General features: G+C 32.6%; 2 protein-coding genes across 2 annotated transcripts in view; both read right to left on the reverse strand.

Moving 5' to 3' along the window:
- Nucleotides 1-804: 804 nt before the first annotated feature.
- LOC130665902 (putative uncharacterized protein DDB_G0289263) lies at nt 805-1,917 on the reverse strand. Its single transcript, XM_057466530.1, has one exon. The coding sequence runs from the start codon at nt 1,915-1,917 to the stop codon at nt 805-807; it is 1,113 nt and encodes a 370-aa protein (XP_057322513.1).
- A 16,045-nt stretch (nt 1,918-17,962) lies between these two features.
- Nucleotides 17,963-26,150, reverse strand: part of LOC130666166 (lachesin-like) — an 853,034-nt gene continuing 844,846 nt past the window's right edge. Inside the window, exon 9 of the mRNA XM_057466969.1 lies at nt 17,963-20,002. Within this exon, the coding sequence (XP_057322952.1) occupies nt 19,929-20,002 (74 nt within the window). The 3' untranslated portion in view covers nt 17,963-19,928. The remainder of the gene's footprint in view (nt 20,003-26,150) is intronic.

The following is a 26,150-nucleotide window of genomic DNA, read 5'->3' on the forward strand; positions in this document are numbered from 1 at the left end:
CTTCTTCGTCCAGATGTGTTACCGATATTAAATTTAGTACTCGTTCTGTTCGTTCTGCTATATTTTCTTGCTCCGTTTTTTCAGTGAACCGCACCTTTGCTTCTGCTGTTATCTCTTCAAAATATTCAACTTCAACGTACGGTATCGCAAAATCATGTTCTTTTTCTGTAGTGTTAAATGCGTACATTTTCGCTGCACCCTGGTGAATTGATACTATGGCTTCTCCCAAATATATTCCTGGTGCAATATCACACCGTGGAATGTATCCTTCCGAAACGTTATTTACAACTCTTACCTCTATCATTTTTACACATCTTCTCGGAATTTTTATAATATCCTCCAAAAAGTAGTATTTCTTATTATTAATTGAAACAGTTTTATTACCAAAATCAATTTGCGAATTTTGTGCTGAAAAGAACGGCTGGCCCAATATACCATCTTCTTTTATGTTAAACTCCTCTCCCACGATATCAAACAGTACCCATTGACCTTCTATCTCTAGTTCAACTTGACCTATCGTAGTTATAGTATCAGATGTTATACCTTTTATCAGCGTTCTTCTTGTACTGTCAATTTTTGTTCTTAATTCCAGTGAGTCTCGTCGTATTAAATTTATTTCTGCGCCCATGTCAATGAGGAAGATACCTGTACCTCCAAGTACTTTATCGGCTCTTAATTTTACATATATATGTGTAGCACCCACTAATTTAACAGATTTTACTTCTTTTTCTTCATTTATTCGCTCCTTATTCGTTTCTTCTGAGTTGGCCGTTTCGACGGAGCGTGTCATCGCACCGGCCTTTTCTAGTTTAAAGGCCGTGTGTTTGGACCCCTGTTGGACATCTGATTTCCCCGGTTCTGCTGATTAACTCCACGTGATCCGTCCCATCTATTGTCGTAATTACCAGGCAAACTGTTCATAAGCCGCTGCGTTTCGAACGCGTTCGTCACCATTGCACCTGAGTTACCATAATTATTGTACCGCCTGTTGAGATTGCCTTGAAATTCTTGACCTCTGCCTCTGCCGTAGTAACCATTATTTCCATAATTTCCCCATTGATTTCCATAATTATTTCCATTTCGATACCCATTATAATTGTTGCCATTCTGTCCATATACATAGTTACCATTATTCTGCCAATTATTACCGCTTCTTCCATAATTATATCTCCCATTTCCTCTGTATCTATCGTTTTGCACATAGTACCGCTCCTGTTGCTGTGGAACTCTTCCCCGGAATTCCTGCTGATTCATTGGTGCCCAAGAATTTCGTTTGCTTTGTATTGGAACTGGACAATTTCGTGCCAAATGCCCAACTTGCCCGCATGTGAAACAGCTTCGCTTGTCTCCATTGTCCGCAATCTTCTCGTTAGTAATTGTATACGTAAATTCCGCGCTGGGTTTTGGTTTATGAACATATTCTGTGCCTTCTTGTTTACTTTCTTCTTTCACCTCTTCTTCAAGCGTTAGCTGTCTTATCCTTGCATGCTCCCGCTCCTTGAACCTTAGTTTTCCTTCTCTCGCTCTTTCCGCTGCTTTCGTCCTCTCGTATTGTATCTCCGCCTCCATTGCGATCTTTATTGCGTCTGCTAAAGTTCTGGGTTCTTTATTTGAGACTGCGAACGATAATTTTTCGTAGAGTCCATTAATAAAGGTTTCCAGCACTGTCGCCTCCAAATCCTTTGTTCGATAATCTTTTTGTTCTGCTGTTAATCCACTCCTGTTTATTTTATTCTCCGCTTCCGCTTTTATACCCTCCAGACGCGCACCAAATTTTGTTACACTTTCATTATTTTCTTGAATCATTCCCGTCAATCGATGTATTACCGCATGGAATGTTTCCATTCGACCAAAATTTTGACGTAGTTTCTCTATTACTTGGTTGACAGACTCTGCCTTTCTCAAAAACGTACGCATAATGCTTAAAGCCAGTCCCCCGAATCACGTTGACAATTCAAAAATAAATACCGGATCATCATCAGCCTTTAACCTCGTCGCACTGTACTCAATAGCGTCAATGAATGATTCCACGTCACCCTCTCCCGTAAAAACCGGTATATGCCGCATTAACGATATTATTCGTTTCAATTGAACCTCTTCAGTCTCCGCCATAGTTTTTACCGCTTTTGTGCCTGAAGCCGCACCAGGGCAATTTGAATTACCGTTAGTTTTCTCCCGATTTTTTTCAAAAATGTCTAATAATTCCTCGATATTTTTTATGTCGGTCTCGTACGAACAATCTTCGATCGATTCTTTCGAACTTATAGAGCCCGACAGAGAGTTACTTGGATTTCCTAACCTCCAGTTAGTCCAATACTCCCGTCGATCCGAATTACTACTATCGTTAAAGGACTCAATTTTTACTACTTACATAGACACCACGATGAATAATGCTACTGCTATCAGCATCCCTGTCTGTTGGCTTTGATTTCCTCTCAGACTGGTGTTGTATCCGATTCTTTGCAGCGGCTTCTTCTCTTAGCGGCACTACAGATCACTATTTTCCTCTTCTTTTTTTTTCGTACACTTTGCTTTTATCACTTATTTCACTTTTTATTTCTCTTTTCTTTTTTTCTTTTTCACTCACTTATCTATTTTTCTCACTTATCACTAGCGGGGCAACTTTGACATATAATTTGACACAAACAACCGGCTTCACTAATTCAGAGGATTTTACAGTTCATTCGGCAATTTCTCAGTAATCTCTAATATTTGGCACTCAATTAAATAAATCTTTACAAATCTTCAATATTTCTCAGTATTTCACAATTCAATTCAATATTCTTCAGTAATTCACAATTCAATAATCTTCAATATTCTTCAATAATTCACAATTCAATTCAATAATCTTCAGTATTCTTCAATAATTCACAATTCAATTCAATATTCTTCAGTATTCTTCAATAATTCACAATTCAATTCGATATTCTTCGGTAATTCACAATTCAATAATCTTCAGTATTCTTCCATAATTCACAATTCAATTCAATAATCTTCAGTAATTCACAATTCAATTCAATAATCTTCAGTATTCTTCAATAATTCACAATTCAATTCAATAATCTTCAGTATTCTTCAATAGTTCACAATTCAATTCAATAATCTTCAGTATTTCACAATTCAATTCAATAATCTTCAGTATTCTTCAATAATTCACAATTCAATTCAATAATCTTCAGTAATTCACAATTCAATTCACTTATTTTTCCATATTTCCATTTCAATTCAATATTTATCCATAAATCTTCAATATTTCTCAGTATAATTCAATAATTCTTCAGTATTTCTCAATTCAATTCACTTTTCTTCAATATTTCACAATTCGATTCACTTATTTTTTTTTCATATTTTCATTTCAATTCAATATTTTTCCGTAATCTTCAATATTTCACAGTATCATCCAATAATTCTTCAATATTTCTTAATTCAATTCACTTTTTTCAATATTTCATAATTTAATTCACTTATTTTTCCATGTATTATCTTCAATGTGTGCACTTTCCTTGCTATCTCATGACACCGTTTACTAATTTATTTATCGGGAAAAGATTTAGAATCTCAGTCTCACAGTTTCCTGTCGCGTTAACTGGGCACTCACCACTAAAATTCCCGAAAATTCACTTCACTCACCTCACTTCGCTGGGCGAAAACCACGTTGGGCGCCAAAATTTCTGTTACGTGTGAGCTTACACCTTAATGTTCTTACTGCGTAACCGATCTTACCGTGCCTAGCTCAGCGTCTCTAGAAATTTAATAGGATGTTATAAAGGGTGTGGGTCGCTCAGTGAAGGAATGACTATATGTGAATTTAATGGATATTTGTTTATTGGGCGTCCCCAAAATATGGGAGTACCCAGAAAAGGCCCTGAGAGTCTCTTTTACAAATCTAAGATAGCATAAATGAATCGGATACTAATACAATATTTTCATTCAACAATAGCGGCATTAAACGTATTCTTATAGTGATCTGTAATAAAAGCGGTAAAATAAGAGAGATATAATATTTATGCGCGAGCAGACGACTATTCGAATCAGCTTAACTATAGTAACTAACTCTTCTTCTGCAATTGCATCCTCTGCTTCCAAAATATCACTCCGCCGTTTCTCATGAGAACTCTTTTCGTGCTGCATAAGAAAATATCCCTTCGCCGTCTCCAACGGAACTCTTTTCTTCCCACAGTCAAACTGCTGACCACGCGAAACGTCTGCTCATCGCATTGTCTTTATAAAAGTAAGACTTAATGTAACTAATGTAATGCGATATTTATGTGCAGCTGTATAGCGCCTAATGAAACTACAATAAAATGTATTGCTTTCTGAACTAAAATATATCTATCTATTATTTGGTTATTAGTATTAGACGGATGGGCGTCAGCTCACCCGTCACATTCTCAAATAGAAAAGTCATTCACAATAAATGAAAATAAAACTGATATTTCAAATACTAAACATTCATCAAAAGTCAACAAATCTGAAAGTAAAAAAAAATTACCTATGGAAAAAAGTATGTTGGATAAAAAAATTAAAAGTGTTTCACATAAAAAGAAAAAAGATGAAATTTATGGACCGGTTCTATCATCGATCCGACAAGTTTTATTTAAAATAACCAGCAGTAATTCAATGGAAGAAATTGTCGTAATTTTGCAACAAAATTATAGAATGATAAATGAACTTTCTGCTGAAATTCACAATACTGTTGAAAAAAAATTAAGAGAACCATTTAGTAAACGATCTGAGAATTTCACCTATCCCAAATTCGAGTTAAATACACAAAATCTATCGGCTGAAAACGCTAAAATTAATCGTATACTTAATGATTCTTTTGCTTTAGTAAATGTTAGAGGTGATGGTAATTGCTTATTCCGGACATTTGCTGAATTAATTTATTATGATGAAAAACGATATATTGATATAAAACTATTTATTATAAATCATATTTTTTGTAATAAGTCCAATTATGAATCATTAATTTCTCGCGGTGCTATCTCGGTTGAAGATGTAGACAATAGTGCAATGTCTCATCCAAAAATCGATGATTTTTTACGCATGGTAGCTCGTGACCATACTTGGGGAAATGAAGGTTCGCTTCTTGCTATTAGCGATGCGCTGAAAGTAATAGTAGTTGTTATTGGTGTTACCAAAGAGACTCATAAAATGTATCAAATCTTGAAATTAATACCCTCTAGTACGCAATCATCAGTACCTTTAATCTTGATTAATGAGATTGACTTTCATTTTTTAGCAGCTCAAAGGAAACTGAATTCTTCTGAATTTCATGGTAACACATGGCAAGGTGTACCTATAGCTAAAACTATAATTGGTTCACTTTTTAACCGCGTTAATAATCGAGCTCATGAAAAAACTCAAAGAAATGAAAATATTTCAACAGAAACAATCAATGTTGATGAGCCTGAACAACAAGATATTCCTAGAATTTTGGATAAAATACGCCGAAGCACATCTCTTCAAGAAATAAAAGCTATCCAAAAAGACAATAACCCGACTATTTTAAGAGTTTGTTCGGATATAGAAAATAAAATAGCAGCAGATAATACAGAATTGGTGAAAAATTATCCTGCAAAAAAAATTGTACAAAAAAAACGATTTCCAAAAGAGCTTCTAGACAATTTTCAAATCGATAACGTTGAAAGTGATGGTAATTGCTTCTTTCGGGCGATCGCTGAACTTTTGTTCGATGATGAAGAAAAATATCTTGAAATCAAACTTTTTGTTGTTAATTATGTTCTTTTGAACATGAATTATTATGAAGTACTATGTAAAATGGGAGTCATAGAAGTTAAAATTGGTAATGAAGATAACGATCGTTTAGAAAACCCAAAAGTTGATGATTTTATAAGAATGGTAGCTTCTGATAAGATCTGGGGTAATGAAGGATCTATGATTGCAATCAGCCACGGTTTGGGAATTACATTATTTATTTTTATTGTTGATGGGCTAAGATCTGCATTAACAATGATTGTTGAATCTAGGCCCAAAAATGCACGCTCTTCGAAAGTATTAACATTACTTAATACTGACAATACGCATTTCTATGTGGCCCGTCCCAATGCTGATAATAGTGTGATAAATATTATTCAAACTAATATTGAACAAGAAATATGGAAAAATGTTGCTCGATCAGAATTAGAAATAACATCTTTATATCAAATGCATTTTCCAGAATACTCTGAACTAATGGGAATCGAAAACCAATGTAAAAATTAAAGTTAAAAACGTTGAGTGTTCGTGACTGTCACTCTTTCGCTCCCGGCCCTTTCAGTGACTTTAAATCCTCTCTACCTTCTTTTTAGTACACCAAAGCTGTTAAAAGTGTATACCATTTTAACAGAAATTTATTAAGTAACATTTTTCAATATAATATTTAGTTAATTCATAATAAAATTAGTTAAAAAATATTAATTTAGTCCAAAGCCCCCAGTGCGTCAATTGTGGTGATCGGACTTGTAACAACACGATAACTTTCGAAAAACAAGACTTATTGGCTTAATTTTTCTTCATTGTCTTGGTATTCGTGATCACAAAAACCCCTTTGAAAATGACTATCTGGATCCTTTTTGTTTAATTGTAATTCATAAAAAATCGTAAAAACTTATTACTCACGAAAAATTTAGCTGCCATTTTTTTACACACCTCAATCGCGAAAGCGTTAAGTGTGCTTTACTGTCACTCTCTCACGCTCGGCCCTTTCACTGACTTTAAATCCTCTTTACTTTCTTTATAGTACACCAAAGATGTTAATGATATATACCATTTTAAAGGAAATTTATTAAGGAACATTTTTCAATGCAATCCTTATATGATTCATGATGTGATTAATTTTAAAAAAATGATTTAGTCCGAAGCCCTCAGTGCGTCAATTGTGGTGTTCGGACTCGTCTAAACACGATATCTTTCGAAAAACAAGACTTATCAACTTAGTTTTTTTTTTATTATCTGTGTATTTCTGATCACAAGAACCCTTTCAAAAATTACTATCTGAATCCTTTTTGTTTTGGTGTAATTAATAAAAAACGTAAAAACTGATTCTTCGTGAAAAATTTAGCTGCTATTTTTACTGTTGTTATTATTTTTTTCATTGTTTCTCTCTATCAACTACTGATGGCAGTACTAGCGTATCAATATGTTTGAAAAAAAAGCGACATTTAAGACAAAACAAGGCGGGATATTTAGAAAAAAATGTTAGTAAAAAAATATTAAACTGAAAATAAGAAATAAAAATAAAAAAATCAAATTGATAATTTGTAAGTTGAATAAAAGTTCATAATAAAAAAAAATATATTAATATTATATAATAATAAAAGTAATGATTAAAAATAAATTGAGCGATTGAGGTGTGCACTTTTGGATTTTCCAACATTTTTTTTTTTTTGCTTTAAATCAAACAATTTTCTTTCAAACTTAAAAATATAATAAATAGAATAATTATGATTGATTAATTAATTATATATATATATATATATATATATATATATAGCTTAATTTTATAAATTATAATTAACTTAGTCTATTATAGGTTAAAAATAAAAAATTCAAAAATTAATATTTTAAATTAAAAATTTTTTTATTAAACATTTACAAACCAATCTCTCAGCATTTTAACATCCCCATATGCATATAAATAATAATTATTATTGTTTAATTGATGATAATACTTACAGAAAGTTATCTAAATTAATTAAATCTTTTACTTATTAACTAATTTTACAAAAAACTTAGAAATAATATATACATTTTTATTTGCAACTATTTACATTAGTTTTCTTTTTTTAATTATTATCTCATCATCATCATCATCATCTACATTTTTTTTATAGCCCCATGGTAGAGTATCGTGGCTGCCATCAATGAGCTGGCGCTTATCATCAGCCCAGCTCAATGCAATTTTATTTTGAACAATTGTTTTTACATCATGTTCGTTCGATTTTATCAAGTATTGTTTGTTAGTTAATGTAACATGATTTTCAAGACATTGCTTGAAATCATCAAACGTGATCGTTCTCGAAGTGGGGCCCTTGACTCCCTTTGCCCGCTTTTTAGCTCATTTGTTCTTATAAGTCTTGAATGCATATAATTTAGCCCTGAGTCCAGTGAATTCAGTCATGATTTCACCATTATTTTCATCCTTCATTAGACCCAGGACTTTCTTATTAGCTAATGGCATATTATAAACATTATCTTCGGGATAGTCAGAGGTGTCGAACTTTGAGATATCACGTTTGATGATTTTATAGACATCTGGCACAGTAAAATGATAGATGAGACTGTCGGTGTCAGTATACATTAATTTTGACTCATCATTTTTAAAGTTCTTTTTTACATAATTATAATGAAAGTCATAAATAAATGTTTTAGACAAATCTAAAATACTAAAGCCCACATAGATTGGTTTATTGAAACAGACTTTTACTTTTTTCATCTCAATAATTACCATATCTTTATCAAACATGGTAAGACTATGGAAATTTGGCTTACATATCAATTCTTTGACGCCATATCTACCCTTCCATTCAGTTTTTAATTGTACATCTTTGTGCTTTCTTACATTTTCCATAGTCTTACCAAATACAGCGTTGTTCATTAGTTTATAAAAATTTTTTTCAAATTCGTTTTTTGCTAATTTTCTACAGTCAGTATTTTTATCTATATAAGTTTTGAGCCATGGCGATTGTTCGAACTTTAGTACTCTGTGGACTTTTGTTAATTTTAATCCTAATTCTAGACATTGTTTTAAATTTTTGTAATGTATTATATAATTATTTTTATTATACAAAGTTGTCGATAATTTCGAGTGTTTGGATCCTGGTGGTACAAAGTGCTCAAGACACAAGGGCAAGTCTTTGTGAAGTTCATGTAACTCCTCAGGATAACTTAAGTCTACTTCTAAAATGTATCCTACACTATCATCATTGTCATTTAAAAATTTATTTACATCATCATCTACATTTTCCACCCACTCAAATGAACCTGTCGGCAGTGACATACTCATAGCTGCGCCGTATAAATTATTTACATCATAGTACATCAAGTATGATTCAGCTTTGCTTGGATCAAAGTCCTCACCCATGTACCGATTATTAGCAGCAGCATATCGGTTTGTACACTGAGATACCCCACCCCTGATGCCTTTTTCAATAAAAAGTACCATTTCAGGATCAGTTAAAAGCTGAAGTTCCACACCAGTGTATTTTAACATAGCATCAGAGACACTTTCATTCGTTAATTTTGAAAAAAATGATACTTGATCAGGCAATTGCTTGTCATTAAGTTTATCAATATTTGAAATATATTCATCTGGAAATATGCCTTTACGTGTAACTAATTTAAATTCATCTGGGTCGGGATAGTGAAGTTTCGTTATAAGCTTTTCATCATCACTAATATTTGAAGCTAATTTTTCAAGGCTAGATGCCATAAATCTGAATGAGTCTATGAAACGTAATGTCACTGAAGTATTTTCTATTGATTTTGTGAAAGATATATATTTTTCTTTATTAATTGGTAGCAGAGTTACATCACCTTTAATTAATGTAGCTAAACTTTTAATTAAAAAATGTGAATCATAGCCTGATAAATTGTGAAAGACTATGGGAATAACATGAGACTTTGGATAATTGACATTACAAGATATATGTGCTGGGCCGCGATAATTACCAGTGAAATGACAGTGATCGTAACACTTATCAGTATTGGTAGTGATTTTTTTTTCACAAATATGACAAACAGTTGCCTGAAACCACAGTGAGTGGTTTCATTGGTATAGGATTTTTCAAATATCTTTCGTATTCAATAGCTAATTTTGCCAACTTTAAAATAAACCACCCAATATAAAATTTTGAACGATTTAATTCGAATTTAGATAATTTATTATCATAACTGCAATGTTGATAGAATGCTACACTGTGTGGAACATGCTTTTGAGTTTCATCATCTCCTGGGGTTTTTTCTAGTGTACATTCCAAGTCTGCATACACAACAAACGGTACAGTGTCTTTGTATTGATAGTTTTTAAATTTTAAAATTTGATCTTTTCCCTTCGGAAATGTCATATGGACTTTATTTATTTTAAAACAGTCAGCTTTGTGATTTTCATACGAATAAACATATTTAAAATGATTCAAGCATCAATCACAAAAAAATAATTTGCTGTTTGACTTGAAAACTTGAGATTTAACTAGACGTGAAAGATCTTTGATCAAAGCAAAGTGAAATTTAGGTTGAAAATTTTTAATATCAAAATAAGATGTATTTAATTTAATATTTTGCTGTACCATTAAGAGATGAATAACTTTTTTATCAGACTTTATGAGTTTACTTAAGTATAATGGAATTATTGCGCTTTTTTCGGATTTTTTATTGCAAAATTCTGAGCATCATCAAGAAAAGCACGAAGATCAGTATGAGCTTGATTTGTCACGCATCCTGATCTTATATTATTTGAGAATGCGTTTTCAAGATCTTGCCACTTGATGAGGCGTCGGTTTGCACGCAAGTCACCACCAGTTACTTCTCCACTCAATTGTGTAAATTGATCAGCATACCAGTACAAAAGTATAATATTTGCTCGTACACTTCTCCTGACTTGAACATTTATCTGAGGATCTAGCAAGATCTCATTGAAGTAATCAATTGTATCAGCACACACTTGATAACACTTCTGGCAATGTTCTTTAGCTAATGGCTTATCACGTAAATCATTGAATGATTTAATTATTGAATCTACTGGACGCTGCAGCGCCGCAATAAAATCATTTTGTGCCATTTTTTCAAAAATTCATCACTAAAGTTACTGTTTATAATTACACTTAAAATTGTCTTTTAAAAGTTTATCACTAGTATTGTTTATTAAGTAGTTTTTATATAAATTGATTAGTTTATTAAAAAATAAATTTTAAAAAAATCACTAAGATTGTTCATTTAAAAATTTATCACTAAAACACTTAAATTATTTATATATTGTTCAAATAACCACTTAAATTATTTTTATATTGTTTAAATAATCACTTAAATTATTTTTATATTGTTTAAATAATCACTTAAAATTGTTTATAAAAATTTTCAGAAAAAAATTTTTTAAACGCACACACAAAGAACTTTTAATCGTGAGAGATTCGTACTTCATTGAGAGAACTCGTACTTCTTTTTGTGAAGTATGCTCTCGCGCGGTGCTTTTATAGGTGAGGCGCGACTCATCAACTGCGTAGTAAAAAATTTTATAGTTCTCAAAAGTACCAACCTAATGAAATAAAATCCCCAGAATCTTGCAAAAATTCCCTAGAAAATTACAAAGTACCAACCTTATAAAACAAAATTCCCTAGAATCTTGGCTAAAAAAATTCCTAGATTGTGTCAACATAACCTAAGATCTAGATGGCGTGACGAAGAGTTTAACGTCATCTACTACGCAGTTAAAAATTTAACTGATGAGTCATGAACTAAAAATAGAATCGAGTGAGTCACCATCTAAAAATAAATATTCTACTGCGCAGTTAAAATTAAACTCGATGACATCATCTAAAGATTTAATCAATTAAGTCATAGCTAATAAAAAAAATCGCTGTCGCTAAAAACTAAATATTGTAAAATCTTACAATTTCTGATTAGTGTATCATAACTTTTTTTAAAAATGCACTACTTATTCATATAGTAATCTCTAGATAAACGCAAGCTTGAAAGATTCAAAATTAATTCAAAATGGTGGATATGGGAAAAATATTAAATTCAAAATGGCGGAAATGGGCACAATAGTTCATTCAAACTGGCAGACGGGCATAATATTTAATTCAAAATGGCGGACATGGGCACAATAGTTCATACAAACTGGCAGACATGGGCATAATATTTAATTCAAAATGGCGGACATGAGCATAATATTTAATTCAAAATGGCGGAAATGGGTATAATGTTTAATTCAAAATGGTGGATATGGGAAAAATAATAAATTCAAAATGGTGGACATGAGCTCAAAACTACCAACCATGAGGGCAACACGAGTATCAATCTTTTCAAAAATTCCCACTCAAAATATGCATGAAGCGCCATCTGTCATAACACAAGCTCAAAATGGCAAATAAGAGCTCAAAATGTTGTCAATTAGCGTCTAAATGATATCAAAAAGGCCCCAGATAAGCTCAAACATGAGCTCGACCGGTTAAACGACTGCTGATACATGAGGCGCCACCTGTTATTGGACTCAAAATAGATATCAATTAGCATCAATAATCTGGAGAAAGGACTCATGATAAGCTTGAAATGGTGGGTAAGAGTTCAAAATGGCTGACATTTAGCATCAAACGAACCCTAGATAAGCTCAGGCGGTAAAATAGACCCCAGATAAGCTGAAATGATAACAATTAGCGTCAAAATGATGTCAAAAAGGCCCCAGATAAGCTCAATTGATGTCAATTAGCGTTAAAAGGCTGCAGATAACCACACCTACAGTCGATACATCACCAACAGTCAATACATCACCAACAGTCGATACATTATCGACAGTCGATAACCAACAGTCAATAACTTACCATCTGTCGGTACAACATATCATGCCCATCTTGCCCCGTTGTAGCCAGAACTCCCCCTGTCTATCTACTGAAATCGATTTACAACAAACACATCGCTCAAACCTGAACTACTACCACACCAACTACTCCATGGGTGATGAAGTCACCGTCGTATAAAATTTTATTATAAGCTTATACTATTAAAATATCTATACTGTAAAGTGAGCGAATAAAACTAGAGGATCTGGTTTAGGCGTGAGGTATTAAACAATTTAAAATTACACAAGAATTAAGAAAGAATAAATTATAGATTTATTTACACTTTTTACAGATAATTATTATTAGAAATAATTATTGTTAGTGAATTCAAACGCAAGATATACGTGAGAGCGAATGCACCTAAAATGAAACGAATTACGTATAAAAATGTCGACACGTGGTCGATAGCGATTACTTCACGGAAATTAATTTAGTAATTAATTATCCGCGAATGACAAATTATTTATACTCAATAAACAGCAGCCTTGATTTACTGACTAAATATTGAATATAAATCAGCACAAGATTTAGTTTAAGACCACAAGAAATAGTTTTATTATTGCAAAGCGGTTTTAGAACACGTGGTAAACGGTACTAGAGCACGTTGTAGAATAGAAAGATGAAACAATGGCGTCTTCCTTCGTTTCCGCTTGGAGGAGATGATGACAGCATGGCTGTCCCTGCGAATTTTCCCATTGGTTTAAAAGCGCGCAAACAGGAAACAGTTAGTAGCTGATTTTTCTTATTGGCAGCTGAGCACGCCGTTATGAGACGAATTTTCTGATTGGCCCCGCTAATATAATACGAATTATCTTAGTGGCCGGCTAGTAGCGGGTTCTCATGCAGTTTTTACACGGTCATGAGCAATAAATTGCAAGTGTCGGGTCCATATAGCGAGTGACCCGGCCCTATTCTGACCTTGAAGTCAGTCGCGAGTTCGGCAACTCCCGGACTAGCGAAAATGCACGAAGGATTTGAAATTAATCAAGCTCATGACTGAACATATACCTAAAATGAAGTTTATGTTTTTATAAGTATGAATGTGAGTGTGAAGAAAATGATAAATAAAAAAGAATAAATAAAAACCTGTTCTTATTCAAATTTACCTTCATACACTAGTTTTCCATCTAAGCATTCCATTAAACCCAACAATCATCTCACCTGCATTCAATTAAAATTATCTAAGACGCTTCTCGTCAAAAGATTTTTTTACCAACGCTTCATTGTACCCTGATTTCCTGAAACTCACCTAAATACTGCACACCTGCATTCAATTACAATTTTTTATACCCATATCATTAATTTTGACACCTACAATCCATTACATCCAATCTTCCACGCTCATCTCCTCAAAGATTATTACAAGTCATCCGGGCCCTCCTCACCATCAAAGGGAATTTCCTCCGACCTCACGGGGCCCCTTCCCCCTCGGGAAAACCCCCTAGGACCGGCGCCAGGTGCCGCAAGGAGAGGGTAAGTCCTGTCTCACCAGTTATGCCCTATACAACTGCTGTTGCCAAATTTCGTGTTAATTAGTTTAAATTTAGTGACCTGGTATTCACCATTGACATTCAATTCACCCATTTGCTTCTAAGGTAAGATGTCTTTCAAGGTTGTGGTTCCATTAATTTTTGTGAAATCCATTTTGTTGACTGTCGAAATTTGAAAACATTTTTCCAATGATATCATAATTTAAATTAGAAAAATAAAAGAGAGCATAAATGGATAATACTTAAAAATAAAATTTTTTCTCCAAACTGCCTCGAACAACACATAAGCACTTCGGTATAAGGTTTTTAATAACTCTTACAGGTTCACTGAGATATATTTTTATGCTTAACTTCACACACTACTACGACTTCTAAGAACACTGGAGAGCTGGTGAAGAACTGTAATGGCTTGGAACGAAAAACACTCTTTATAATGCAAATCCTTACTACACTTTTGGTGAAAAATAGGGGAAAAATAGATAAATATTAAATAAAAGTGTAAATTTTTAGAAAAATTGTCTCATTTGTTTATAACAAAATAAAAGTGAAAGTTGCTGAAGATAAGATAAGGTATACATTAGGGTGGGCCAAAAAAAGTGACTATTTTTTTTTCTTTAGTTACAGTGAAAATATTGTTTGAGATGATGAAAAAAAAATTCTATCAAAATTTGAGCTCTTAATATTAATATTAAGAGGTGCCTATTTGCAATTCTCCATTTCCCATTTAAATACACTTATCCAAAAAATTAAAGGAACAAGAAAATTTTATAAATTTTTTAGTGATTTTTGGAAGGCTGTATTTTTGTGAAAAATGATCGTATCGAAAAAATTAAAAAAGCAAATTGGAGCTTGAAATCTCTAGTTTGAAGATCTTTCAGCAAAATTTTTTTTTGAGCCACGGTTTTTGCGGAATCATAAGAAAAAGGTCGAGACAAAATTTTTCTAAATTTTTTGGTTTCGTTTTTTAGGTCTACGGGGCCGGGAAAAATTTTTTCAAAAAAACGAATTCATGGCTTGTTTAGGAAATTTATTCAGCTACAATTTGCTTTTTTTGTTTCTCTGTACGACAATTTGCTGCTGAGATATCAGCCTTCAAATGAAAAAGGATCCTTTTGTCTTTGATTATTGATATCTCAGCAAGAAATGGTCACAACGTACGAGACCAAACAAGAATTTTTTCACATTTTTATTTTTTTACGTTTTATTCGGAGGGTTATTTTTTTTTTCGTTTTTCAGAAAAAAAATTTTTTCTTTTCTTTACATTACATTTACTAAATAACTAATGCAAAAATAAAAGAAAATCAAAAAAAAATTCATTATTTTATTTTGGTAATGATTACACAAATTAAGGAACAAAACTTGTTCCTTTAATTGTTTTGTAAAACTTTGAGCAATCGGTCCGGACAAACGGTTCAATGGATCAATCTGAAAATTTCCAGGGTTTTTTGGGGTACATTAACCTGTAAAATTACCTGGCAACATTATTTTTTTTATCAATATTTGCAGAGTAGCGATGAGTTGACTAAAAAACTAGAAAATGGCCATTTTGTAAAGGTTTTTCAAATGGATATCAAGGATAAAAAAAAATTTTTTTTTGAAAAAATCGAAAATGGAGCTTGTAGGGGATTTATTCAAGTTTATTAAACTGCTCTTCAAATTACTGTGTGACCATTTCTTGCTGAGATATCAATAATCAAAGACAAAAGGATCCTTTTTCATTTGAAGGCTGATATCTCAGCAGCAAATTGTCGTACAGAGAAACAAAAAAAGGAAATTGTAGCTGAATAAGTTTCCTAAACAAGCCATGAATTCGTTTTTTTGAAAAAATTTTTCCCGGCCCCGTAGACCTAAAAAACGAAACCAAAAAGTTTAGAAAAATTTTGTCTCGACCTTTTTCTTATGATTCCGCAAAAACCGTGGCACAAAAAAAAATTTTGCTGAAAGATTTTCAAACTAGAGATTTCAAGCTTCAATTTGCTTTTTTAATTTTTCCGATACGATCATTTTTCACAAAAATACAGCCTTCCAAAAATCACTAAAAAATTTATAAAATTTTCTTGTTCCTTTAATTTTTTGGATAAGTGTAACATGGGAAAAAAAAATTTTTTATTATTTTAATTTTCTAGCTCGGCATTCGTACGTCATATAAATGAGTCCATAGCATATTCTTGTAGAGAATTTAACGCTCTACAAAAAAGGTCTCTTATCATTTTTTGATAAATCCATCCATTCGAAAGTTATCGGAGCTGGAAGTCAAATCTATGATAAATTTCCAGATCTTTTCACTTTTCCAGCAAAATTATCAGACTTATCAAAAAATGTCATAGAATCTTTTTTATAGATAATTTCATTCCCTACAAATTGTATTTAATGAAGTTCTTTGAAATATCGCATTGTTTTCTAGTTATTTTCATTTTAATGCCAAGCTCGTAAAAATAATAGTCTTCTACTCTATTCTGAGAACTTAAGATTAAAATGGAAATAACTAGAAAACAATGTGGAATTTGAATGAACTTTATTCTGACAAATTTGTAGTAAATAAAATTGTCTATAACAAAGATCCTATGACATTTTTTGATAAGTCTGATAGTTTTGCTGGAAAAGTAAAAAGATCTGGAAATTTATTATAGATTTGACTTCCAGCTCCGATAACGTTCGAATTGATGGATTCATCAAAAAATGATAAGAGACCTTTTTTGTAGAGCGTTAAATTCTCTACCAGAATATGCTACGGACTCATTTATATGACGTGCGAATGCCGAGCTAGAAAAATAAAAAAATAAAAAAATTTTTTTCTCATGTTATTTAAATGGGAAATGGAGAATTGCAAATAGGCACCTCTCAATATTAATATTAAGAGTTCAAATTTTAATAGAATTTTTTTTTCATCATCTCAAACAATATTTTCACTGTAACTAACGAAAAAAAAAATAGTCACCTTTTTTGGCCCACCCTAGTATACATGTATTAATTAGTACAAAAAATGCGTCAGTGGTTATAAAAAAAAAGTATCCCTACCCTTCCGCATACCATAAACTTTAATCTTCAAAACATTTAAAGAATACAATACCAACATACGTCATTTTTCCCACCTAAATCCAAAAAATACTCACACTCCAACGCCCTCTATATCCTTATCCATGAACCATATCAATCCCATACCCCCACTCCATAGTCTAGGTCCCGATCCTACGGTATCAATCTCATATCCCCTCCCCTGATCTCACATCATCCTTCCCTCAGGCCCCTCAAATCTACTAAAAAAATGCCACAAGCGCCCTCTCCCGGATACCACTATGGAAGATCAACGGAAAGCGCACCCTATCTCAACTGTCGGTATGCGAAATTTCCCCTAACCCCCACTTATCCATGAGGGTATTGCAGATCCCTGTTGTGAAAGAGAAGGCATCCCTTCTTATCTACTTACTATACATATTTTTTGTACTATGGTATGTTACATAATAAAAACCATGCATTTTAGTTTTTAATTTTCATTTCTATGCTATCGGACAGCTTCTCAAAAAATATTGGTATATAAAGACTATGATTTCATGATATCGAGAGAAATATAATTTTTAATATATTGGAAGAATATACCTTTAATATACCTCAAACCATAGATTTAAATATATAAGTTCTTCCATGTATAATCAATCATATACAGAAAATATGTAACTAATTATATAAGTCAAAATATATATAAATTTTATTATATTATATTTTATAAATTACATATATACCATCAATATATGACAAAAATATATTGAGCATTATATGAGATAATACATATAAACAAATGTAAAACATTAAATAAAAAGAAATAGATTGTTAAAAATGTATAATCCAATATATGCTAAAAACATATATTCGTAAATATATATATTTTTAACAATATATAGCTTTTCCACACGGGAAAGTAGAATTTTCTAGAATAAATTTTTCTTAGGAAAGTTTCTAAAAACGAGAGCCCAATACCCCGACGTCTACAGTAAGACATGGCTTACGCCATCAACACTCACACATATAGATGTGTTTTAACGTGTACTTGGCATGAGACACTGTCGTGACTCCTGAATTCTTTTTTGACAAAAATTAATTTTTCTTATTCTTAGTAATTAAATAAGGTACCGGTGGGTAATAAGGCCTAGCTAAAGGAGAATTTGAGTAGAATCGAAAATATTGCATTTAATTATCGAAATGTATCATTAATCTTCATTTCAATACATAAGCCATAAAATATAATTAAGTAATGGTAATTCTTACAATAAACAAACAAAAAATTAAACTTTTACGAAAACCATATGAATGGGCCTTATTTTAGTACGATAGGGTAATAAGACCTACGGGTTAAACGAACTGTATTAGTTAAACTATACTTAATAAAATTGGTATTAGAGATAAACCATCCCTTAAATTTAGCAACAAAACTTTTTAAGAGTCAGAAGACAGATTGCTTTGCTCAACAGCACTTAAACTATCGGTATCCTTTTTAAGAATCAGAAGACTAAATAGTTTTTTATACTTTCTTATGCACTACAACAGCACTTGACGGATGATGAAATATAGAAGACAGGAAACGTGGTATCGAGACTCTATAAACTTGTCGTAATATCTCGATGTAAAACCCTTCTACTAGAATAGCCTTTCGCGGAGGCAATTATTTTAAATATCATATCTGTCAATTAGGCTTTATTACCCGCGGGTACCTTATTAGTAAACTTCCAATTTTTGTAAAATTAATAGTTGTTTTCCATTCAAATATAATTCTTGTAGAAGCTGTAAGTCAAATATTTCGTCATAAAATTCCAATAACGAAGAAAGAAATAGAAAAAAGTATCCATTTAAAAGCTGTAAAATAATAGTTGACTATTCATTGAATTGATGGAATTACTTTTTACTTCATTTAAGTAAAGTTATTTTTATGTTTACAAATGTATATAACAATAAAAATAAATATTCATACTCTTTGTTCAAGAAACTGATAATTAACAATAATAAATTGAATATTTTTAACGGACATTCTGAACAAAAAAACTTCTGTTTGGACCATAGTATTGTTTTTTCTCAGTGTAGTCATCAAAATAATAATAAGTCATACGAGACATTTTACTTGCTGATCTCTTTTACCAGTTATTGAAAACTTCAATGTTTAGATTAAGTTGATAGGTTTGGGAGTAATTATCGCTTAAGGAGTGGTGCAGTTAATACTCTGGTAAATTGTGGCAAGCATTCAAAGATGTAAATAAGATTATAAACATTCCGAATGTATACTATAATTAATTAAGAATTTATACAAATCACCGCAGTAGTGTTACAAACAGTCAAATACAATTAACCGTGCAGGACCATACCATTTTCGGATTCATTAAAAGTCGACACACTTTTTTATAGAAAATATTAAGCTAGCTTGAACCATAACTCATATTGAGGTTATTAGCTAGAAAATAAACATCTCTAAGATTTTGTATAAATTATTTGTATTATCAGAACAAAACATATTTGATATTTACAGTATGTATTTTTTCTTACTAGAATAAAAACTATCTTGAAAATAATTGCAACCATCGATCAATGTATTTTGGGATGGAGAACGTCCTGTCCGGCGAGAACATGCATTATACAATATATTACATCAAAAGCGACAATTCTAGCGCATTTATTGACATCATTTCGATTCCGTTACTTTTCTGAGCTATATATTAATAGCACTGTATGTTCTTCTCTAATAATTTTATTTATGGATTTCGCATACTAATTTTGGGTAAACGATTTATGTGAAGTGTCATGAATATTTGTAATAATGGACCTAATTATACATATTTCATGACATTCAATTATTTTATCAAGCCAACAATAACCAGCTGCCGTCTAAACGTATTTATCAAACAATCCATGGTGTGAAAATACTCAGTAATAGAATACACATGGAAATCGTTGTAGCTCTGTCAGCAGTATCTGTAACAAAGAAAAGTTGAACGGTCAAATTAAAATTATAATATGACTTGAACTTTCATAGAAACAACTTAAAGTTATCATTTAATCAAATTGGGACGTTTTTAGTAGATTTCATAGAAATCTGTCATTTGCATTTGTCCTTATGGTGGAATTTTCAGAGAATTTCGTCATAATCTATCATAATTCATCTAGTAGGTTTCAAAAATACCATTGGTTCAAAACTTTATGTATGTATGTTGCGACGTTACATTGCCGAAGAAATGGAGTTGAAGGTTGAGTAAGTGTGAGTCTGTGTGATAGAGAGAGAAAAAGTGAGTATGTGTGTTGAGTTGAGTGTAATAGATGGTGAGCTGAGCATATGGAGTATAATGTATATGGCAAGTGTGCGATCGAGTACGTGTACGGTACGTAGTATGTTTTGTAGTGTCTGTGTGGTAGAGCGTGGATTTAACGGGGGAGATCTAGCTGTGTCGTGGATAGTGGCCAAGATAACGTGTCTCCCGACCAGTGATGAAGACTTGGCCTAGGCTTAGCTCTCGTGGTTGACGTGGTGATCACGGAGGTGCGACTGAGAGGTCGCCGCCCCTTCGTTTTGGTACCCGGGGTTAGCTGGGGTACGTGTACGTTTATTGGGGGGATGGCAGGCCTCGTTTGCAATGCTCAAGGAAGCCGACAATTCGCTAACTTTAGATATGGCGGGGAGTGACAGTGTGGGAAGGCCCGTGAGTCCACGGCTTGGATGCTTGTGAAGGTAAAAATGGATGGAGAAGCGAGAATGTGAGATTGAAAGAAATGGAGTGGAGCGAGCGAGTTCGAGTGGGAGGTTATGGAGTAGCAGTTGGGTAACTACCGTTGAGTAAGGAAGTTGAGACTTGGCGTTGCTCGTGAACGAGTCGACCCAGTAGTCGAGATTGGGGTTTTGGAGGAAGCGGTGGTGAGTCGGAGAGTCGGCATGCTGGACCTCGACCGCAACCGTGAACTGTCGTCGTTTTGGAGCTTGTGGCTCCATGTATGGTGCTCTAGGAGCCGTCTGTCGTATTAATTATTGTTGGACATTACCACATTATTTATTTTATTTTATATTTTATCTAGCAGTGTATAAAATTTTGTGATTCGTCGTCGTCGAGAGGTTCCCGATGTCTTGTCCAGGTAATTATATGTTTGATGGACCAAGAGTACTACACCACAGATTTTTTAGGCCCTCCGCGTCACTCTCATGTCATCTTTATGGTGTTTTCATTTGGTTTCGTTTGTAATTCTATTTAGTCTCTCATCTCCAAAAGACATAGTTTTTAGGTTTTAATTTACGTGTTCGTTTAGACCGGTTGCTGATACCGGGGAAATGAAAGTTGGCTGGCACCTGTCAGGATCTGGAGGAGATGAGAAGGTTGATTGGTAGGCGAAGTGTAACGTAGTCCGATTTTGTGTAATTTGAGTTTTAAGTTATTGAGTAATTTCATGGAGTAAAGTTTTTTTTCGAGTAATTATTGGGTTTGATCGAGTATATAAGAGAATATTATGTTACAATGTATATAAATATATATGTATATATTAGGGTGTTTCACAAAAAAAAATTTCTTTTCTGATAGTCTCAAAAGTTAGGTATAGTAAAAAATCCTCCTAAAAGAGCAGCTCGAAATCTCAATTCTAGTAAGAGCTCAATGTACATTCATTTTTCCATTTGAATTGGATGTAAAAAATTTTTTTTTAACTTCCCGCTAAGAAAATCGACGATTTTCGAAAAATTGGGAAGTTATTGTTTTCACCCCGATTTTCGAAAGTCGAGTTTTCATTAGATGTCGACGTTTTGAGGTCCTAGGAAGCTATTCTGACTATTTTCAGAATGATGTCCGAGTGTATGTGTGTGTGTGTGTGTGTGTGTGTGTGTGTATGTAAACTCTTTGTAACTTTTTAACTAATGAATCGATTTGGATGTTTGGGGTGGCAATCGAAGGAGCTTGTTGGCCCTCAACTTTCCTGAAAATTTCAGATCATTTGATCAAGCAGACTCGAAAATATTGGCGAATTACGAAAAAAAAAAAATTTATTTTTTAGTTTTTTAGTGATTTCTCAGAAACGACTTAAACGATCGACTTCAAAATCTAATCAGCTCTAGAACTTTATAAGCCGCGTCGAATGCCACCTCAACCATCTCAATCGGTTAATTTGTTCGAGAGATATCGATGGCGAAAGAAATAATAAAAAACAGTTTTTTTCGATTATCTTTGAAGTGAGTCATCCGATCAATATTAAAATTTAATCAGCTTTAGAATTCAAGAAAACGCGCCGATTGCCACCTCAAACGTCAAAATCGGTTGATTAGTCCAAAAGAAATCGGCGCTGAAAAGTTAAAAAAATAACATTTTATGTTATTTGTTCCAGATAAATCAAAATATAATGTGCTAAAATGTGTCTGAAATCATACCAACTCTTTCTCTTTATAGTCTCTTCCGATCATCAGATAATGTCATATAACTTGTTCCTTAGTTTTAAACATATTGTCAGCAAAAAATTGAAAAACACAGTCTTTAATGTTTTTCTCGGACATTCCATATATTATTGCTCTGACCTAAGTCAAAACTCATTCAAATCTTGATTTTGATGACTGACATTGATTTCTGCCTGAACACATTTATTTGAGAGAACATAATCGATAATAAAAATTTAAAAGCCGCTTTTTCATTAATGATTTTCGATTCGTAACTTTTCAAATTCTAGCATAAAACGTAACTTGTTAGAGCTTGAAAAGCGCATAAAAAAATGATTGCAAGTAATAGCATTTTCGAGCTCGAAGAGCTCAAATATATATTCACAGTGATGTTTTCAAGCTCTTTGAGCTCGAAAACAGCGGGAAGTTTTGGGGCTGGCCCGCAGGGTCAACCGACGCCCAGATTTTTTTTTTGGTTTTTAGAAATAAAAGTATTAAAAAAATTTTTTTTCGAAAATCGAAGTACATAGTCTTATAGGAAATTAAATTCTTTCCAACAAAGCTTCCGAGTTTTTTCTTCGGAGAACTAACAGGAAAAAAGTTATAAAGCTTTAAACTATATTAAATAGTTTAACTTCATGTTTTCATTATATTGAACAGTTTTTTGATAGAAATTTAGATTTTAGATTAATAAAAGTAATGATGATTCCATGTGGCACTCTGAGACAGCACGCTGGTGTTCTATCACAATTGCAAGTGTTTTTAAGTGTATTAAAAGTTTCAAAACCGTTTTCGTGATTTATTCTTTTTTCTCTTTTATTGATTTAACGTAATAACTACTAGTATTCATTATATATATTAATTGTCTCAATTTTTTTTGGGTTTCGACTACTCTGAGATTGAAGTTGAGGTTATGTGGGTGATCCGCTAGTGAATTTTGAAACAACGGACAACGGATGTATTAAAAATTTTTGTTGTTGGAAAATTAGTAAGCTTTTAACTGTCCGATTATTTATAATTATTCATAATTCTTGCTTCATTATTAATTTCCTAGTACAGTGGTACGGTTCTGGAGTCGCAGCACGTGGCATTTGAGGTTAGACAGAGGTTATGTTCTAGTTCTAATATGTCATGGAAAAACGTTCAACGGAAAGCTCAGAATCTACTACACGCAGGATTGCTTTTCAAGTTCATCGCAAAAGTCAACCAGTAATACTACACTCACTGTTTCATCAGAAAGCATCTCCTGTGACAGATCTCTCTCACTAACTTACAATAATCATTGTCTTAATCCTCTTGCACCTGACTTTGTGTTTGAGTTTGGTGCCTCTGCACTTATAGATTCAGCAGCAAACACAGTTCAGCAAATCCCACAACCCAAATCCAGAAAGAGGGGTCGTCCACTCAAGATACCAACATCTCAGGGTGCGCGATCGTGTTCCTCAACTTCCATTACTAAATTCTTTCTAATTGATTTATCAAAGTTAAGAAAGCCCTCTGATACTTCTCTACCTGCCCTTTCTCCACCGTCGAAAGTTAAGCGCTCATCTTCTTCACCTCCAAGTTGTCACGTAGCCATTCAAATTAATTAATAATTAATTAGAAATAAGTAATAGTATTTAAGTTTAAATTTGAATGGTTACGCGGGCATTTCCTTGCCATGCCGGTGAGACAGCATTTGCTCGCGCATGCGCGCGGTATGACTGAGAGCACGTGTGTGCATAAATTTTAATTTTTAATTTAAAAATAATTATACTTATTATTTATTATTTATAAGGGAATATTTATGATTTGACGTTATTCAGGGGACATAATGTGTGGTCACATTATGCCCCAACTATTATCTTTATTTTATTTTGATTTAATTGTATATCCAGGTATTGTGCAAATGAAAAATAGTCACCATAGAGGAGGGGAAAAATCGATATTTTCCCCTACAATATCGATGGATAACACGCGGCTTTAAATAATTATTATTTAATAATATATATGTTTTACAATTATCATTTTGGTATAGATGCATACTAAATATATGTATCTAATTTATTTTGTATCATTCAGGTGGGGTAAAAATGTCTTTATGATTTATTTAATTAATTTAAAGGCCCGGGGCCAGGTAACAATGATAATGATAATTAAGGGCGATTGTTGCGCCACGTGGGTGGCCAACAAGTGGCCGGCCCATTAAGTACTCAGAAAGGTACGGAAAATCTAACCGAGCAGACGCTGTGTCAATAATACGTTTTGAATTGAACGCAATTAAGTTTTATTTTTTCTAAAATAATTTTCGTAACATCACTTGTGAATTAATCTAGTGAAGATTATTAAGTCGTCTTGTTCACCGTGTGTGTGGTTACGAGGTCTATTTTTTTCGGAAGAAAGCAGTAATTAGTAAGTACTTTGATTTCTCTCCATGCATTGTTACCTGTAACCTCCCCGGGGATTGTTGGAATTCGCGAGTCTAATAATTTGACGGATTTATATTTGACTACCCCTGAATGGTACATATTTTTTTATATATAAGAAAGGAAATTGGGGCTAAATTAAGTGTATGTACGATTTAATATTGAGAATTGCGCGGTTGCGGCAGTCCGCTGTATAGATGTAGTTCGATATCGATATATCGATAGCTACCTATATCTATATACTTATAGCTATAGCTATACACCGGCTGAGGAAATTCCTGCGCGGCGACGTAATAATTCAGACTAAAAATTCCTGAGCCAATAATAATTATAAAGTCGAGTAATTATTATTATTTACATTATAATTTATTATATTTTATTATTATTATTAGTTAATTGATTAACCCCGAATTATTATTTATATTTTTCTTTTTTTTATTTACCCCAGTGGTCCAGCAATTTAAATAGTATATTGTTTATAAATAATTACAAACAGAGGGATAATTATTTATGTAAAATAATTTATGTAAGGATTGAGTAAAATTTATATTGAGAGTGAGTGTGCCGTATCTTTCTCCCCCTGTAAAGTGTAAAGGGGTAACCCAAGGTGGTGATAAATATTTTATTGACATTTTGTTTAATTTGTTTAAGAGAATCATTATTATAATATAATTTATAATTTATATTGGATTTAAATTTAGAACTTCTTTTTTGCATTGTATAGATTCGGCCCCAGGGGTTTATTAAAGATTGAAATTTATATTATGAGTGAAATATTGTATTAGAATTGCTTAATAATTTATATATAAACAATTGGATCCAACAATTCTCGGGGAAATACTTGATATTTATTTTCCTGGGTCTTTTCCTGCTATATTTAATTTATTTCATTATTTTATATATATTTAACTGCATTTATCATTTTCTTTTCTTGATTATTTCTCTCTTTATTATTTCTTTCGATTAAATCCGCCTTGTTACTGGCTGTACTCGCTCGGATTTTCCCTCGCAAATTTCCCCCTGATAAAAATTTTTGTCCGTTTTCGAGAAACGGTCTGGCGCCTACGTGCACTAACCCAGCCTGAGGAGCTGGTCCAGGCACACTTTATAATTTATTATTTACAATTTTAATAACACTATTATTTATTTATTAATTTAAAATTTAATTGAAGTTAAATCTATCAACGTTTTATTTTTTTTGGACTTTGAGTTTATTAAATTAAATTTAATTTCTTTTTTTTTATTTACACGTGGGTGACCGCATACAGTACTGGGATAATTTGCGTCTCCGTCGCAAAATTTAAACTAGTATTTG

This window comes from Microplitis mediator, chromosome 3 (assembly GCF_029852145.1).
Source record: "Microplitis mediator isolate UGA2020A chromosome 3, iyMicMedi2.1, whole genome shotgun sequence".
Classification (NCBI taxonomy): Eukaryota; Metazoa; Arthropoda; class Insecta; order Hymenoptera; family Braconidae; genus Microplitis; species Microplitis mediator.